General features: G+C 34.6%; 2 protein-coding genes across 2 annotated transcripts in view; both read left to right on the top strand.

The window, feature by feature from the left end:
• The first annotated feature begins 125 nt into the window (after positions 1-125).
• On the top strand, positions 126-1392 carry LOC103508606 (Werner syndrome ATP-dependent helicase-like). Its single transcript, XM_017443831.2, has 3 exons — positions 126-221; positions 629-772; positions 1291-1392. The coding sequence occupies exons 1-3, from the start codon at positions 189-191 to the stop codon at positions 1390-1392; spliced, it is 279 nt and encodes a 92-aa protein (XP_017299320.1). The 5' UTR covers positions 126-188.
• A 748-nt stretch (positions 1393-2140) lies between these two features.
• The window catches only part of LOC108252320, a 5522-nt gene continuing 5505 nt past the window's right edge, over positions 2141-2157 (top strand). The window contains exon 1 of the mRNA XM_017443830.2: positions 2141-2151. Within this exon, the coding sequence (XP_017299319.1) occupies positions 2141-2151 (11 nt within the window). The remainder of the gene's footprint in view (positions 2152-2157) is intronic.

The following is a 2157-nucleotide window of genomic DNA, read 5'->3' as shown; positions in this document are numbered from 1 at the left end:
TTCCGTTCAGGAACGAACTTTTTCAAAGAACAAGTTCCTACAGTTCGTTCGTACGTTCTTTTCCCATCTCTATTATCTATTTTTTTTCTCTCATTCCTTTTATGCTTGTGTCCTTTAAATTTCAGGAACCCTCAAGTGATCACTTGGATGTTCTGAAAAAACAATTTGGTCATTCTGAATTCAAGCCTATGCAATGGAAAATTATTCATTCAATACTAGAGGTAAATAACTTAAATCTGTGTTACAAGTGCCTAAGCAGGATTAAATTTTTTGCATAAAAGCCTTCATGAAGCCTCTTGAAGTATTTCTCTTGGATCACCATTTGTTGGAGATGGAGAAAGTCCAGTGAATTCAGCATAAATCTCAGTAAATTTCAATATTAGGTATTCTTTCATACTCCACATTTTCTAAGACCTTTAGAAACAAGGAAAATATGTAATAAAAAAAACTATCGAAAACTATCGATGGCGCCGACTATCGATAGTTCTCCTCCTCTAGATCACCATTTGTTGGAGATGGAGAAAGTCCAGTGAATTCAGCATAAATCTCAGTAAATTTCAATATTATTCTTTCATATCCCACATTTTCATCCCCTACTGATTAACAGACTTTCATTATTCTCTTGCAGGAAAAAAAGGACAACTGTGTAGTAATGGCAACTGGGTATGGAAAAAGTTTGTGTTACCAATATCCTGCCGTGTACTCTGGTGGAGTATCCATTGTGATTTCACCACTTATATCTCTCATGGAAGATCAAGTTCTCAATTTAAAAGTAGGTATTATGTAATTTGTGCAAAGCTTTTACAGATATGAGCATCAAAGTGACACTACTAGATTTTCATTTGCTACTGGAACTTGAACCCTTGCCCCCCAGTATTATGAGTCCAACATTCTACCTCTGAACAACTGGGACTGGTTTTACAAGATAGTTTCTTGTATCGTATTATGTAATTTGTGCAAAGCTTTTACAGATATGAGCATCAAAGTGACACTACTAGATTTTCATTTGCTACTGGAACTTGAACCCTAGCCCCCCAGATTATGAGTCCAACATTCTACCTCTGAACAACTGGGACTGGTTTTACAAGATAGTTTCTTGTATCTCCTAGAATCCTAGATCCTAGAATTTAGATATTAAAATTCCAGATATTAATCTCTGAGAGGCAATTTGAGGAGTTTAATCAATCATTAAAGATTTTGTATCTATTGGTAAATTTTAATTAATAAGATGAGAAATTATCCAAAAGGTGTGATTTATATAATTTTATCATTCTCTGTTCTTGACTTCAGATGAACAATATTGCAGCTTGTTATTTGGGTTCTGCTCAGACACAAACAGGCAAAGTGGTAGAAGAAATTATCAGTGGTCAAATGAGGTATGGTTTTTATTAGAAAAAATATTTTTAATACTTAGTAATCTAAAGTTAAATGATTTTCGCTCAATAACTCAGACACTTTTTTATAGAAAAATTTAAGTTTTAATGTAGTGTTTTTAGGGAGCTTCTGTAGCTTTGTTCGTAAATTAGACTGCGCCAAGAATGAGTTGGAAGACTCAAAATGTGTTTTTAAAAAAAACAAGAATTTTTAATGCCGAAATTTCGGACTTTTTATTTTAAAATTAATTATTATAAAATTATAATATTGAAAAAACTTAAAAATACGTTGTTGAGAACACCAATGCTCGATGCAAGGAGAACTGACTTGGATCAGGATAAAGAATAGTAGCTAAGATGGAAACTGCTGACTGATCTTAATTATTTAACAAGGTAACAGATTTTGGGTATCATAACATTGTAGGTATCCTTAGATTTCTCAATTTCCTAAGTTAACTTCAGGGTACATATTTTCGGGTGAGTGTTAGGAGCTATCAGTTTACATCGGCTGTATCACACTTAGGAGGTTCCTACTTGAGATTTTGACGTTGGCTCGCCGGCGTGAGGAAGCTGAAGGGCAGTGGCTCGCGGGGGGGAAGAGGGTCACCCCCCAGAGGACATTAGGCCAAAAGTCTAAATTTATTTGTGAGGTCTTACCATTTTCAATACTATGACATAAGTGGGACATATCGTTGAAGACAAAATCCACTAATCATATGGACTCAAACTCTGTACCAAATCACTACATTCTCAAGACCTCTTAAATTATGCATCACAAGTAGAG

This window comes from Diaphorina citri, unplaced genomic scaffold (genome assembly GCF_000475195.1).
Source record: "Diaphorina citri unplaced genomic scaffold, Diaci psyllid genome assembly version 1.1 scaffold415, whole genome shotgun sequence".
Taxonomy (NCBI): Eukaryota; Metazoa; Arthropoda; class Insecta; order Hemiptera; family Psyllidae; genus Diaphorina; species Diaphorina citri.
This window is presented reverse-complemented; position numbering and strand designations above follow the sequence as displayed.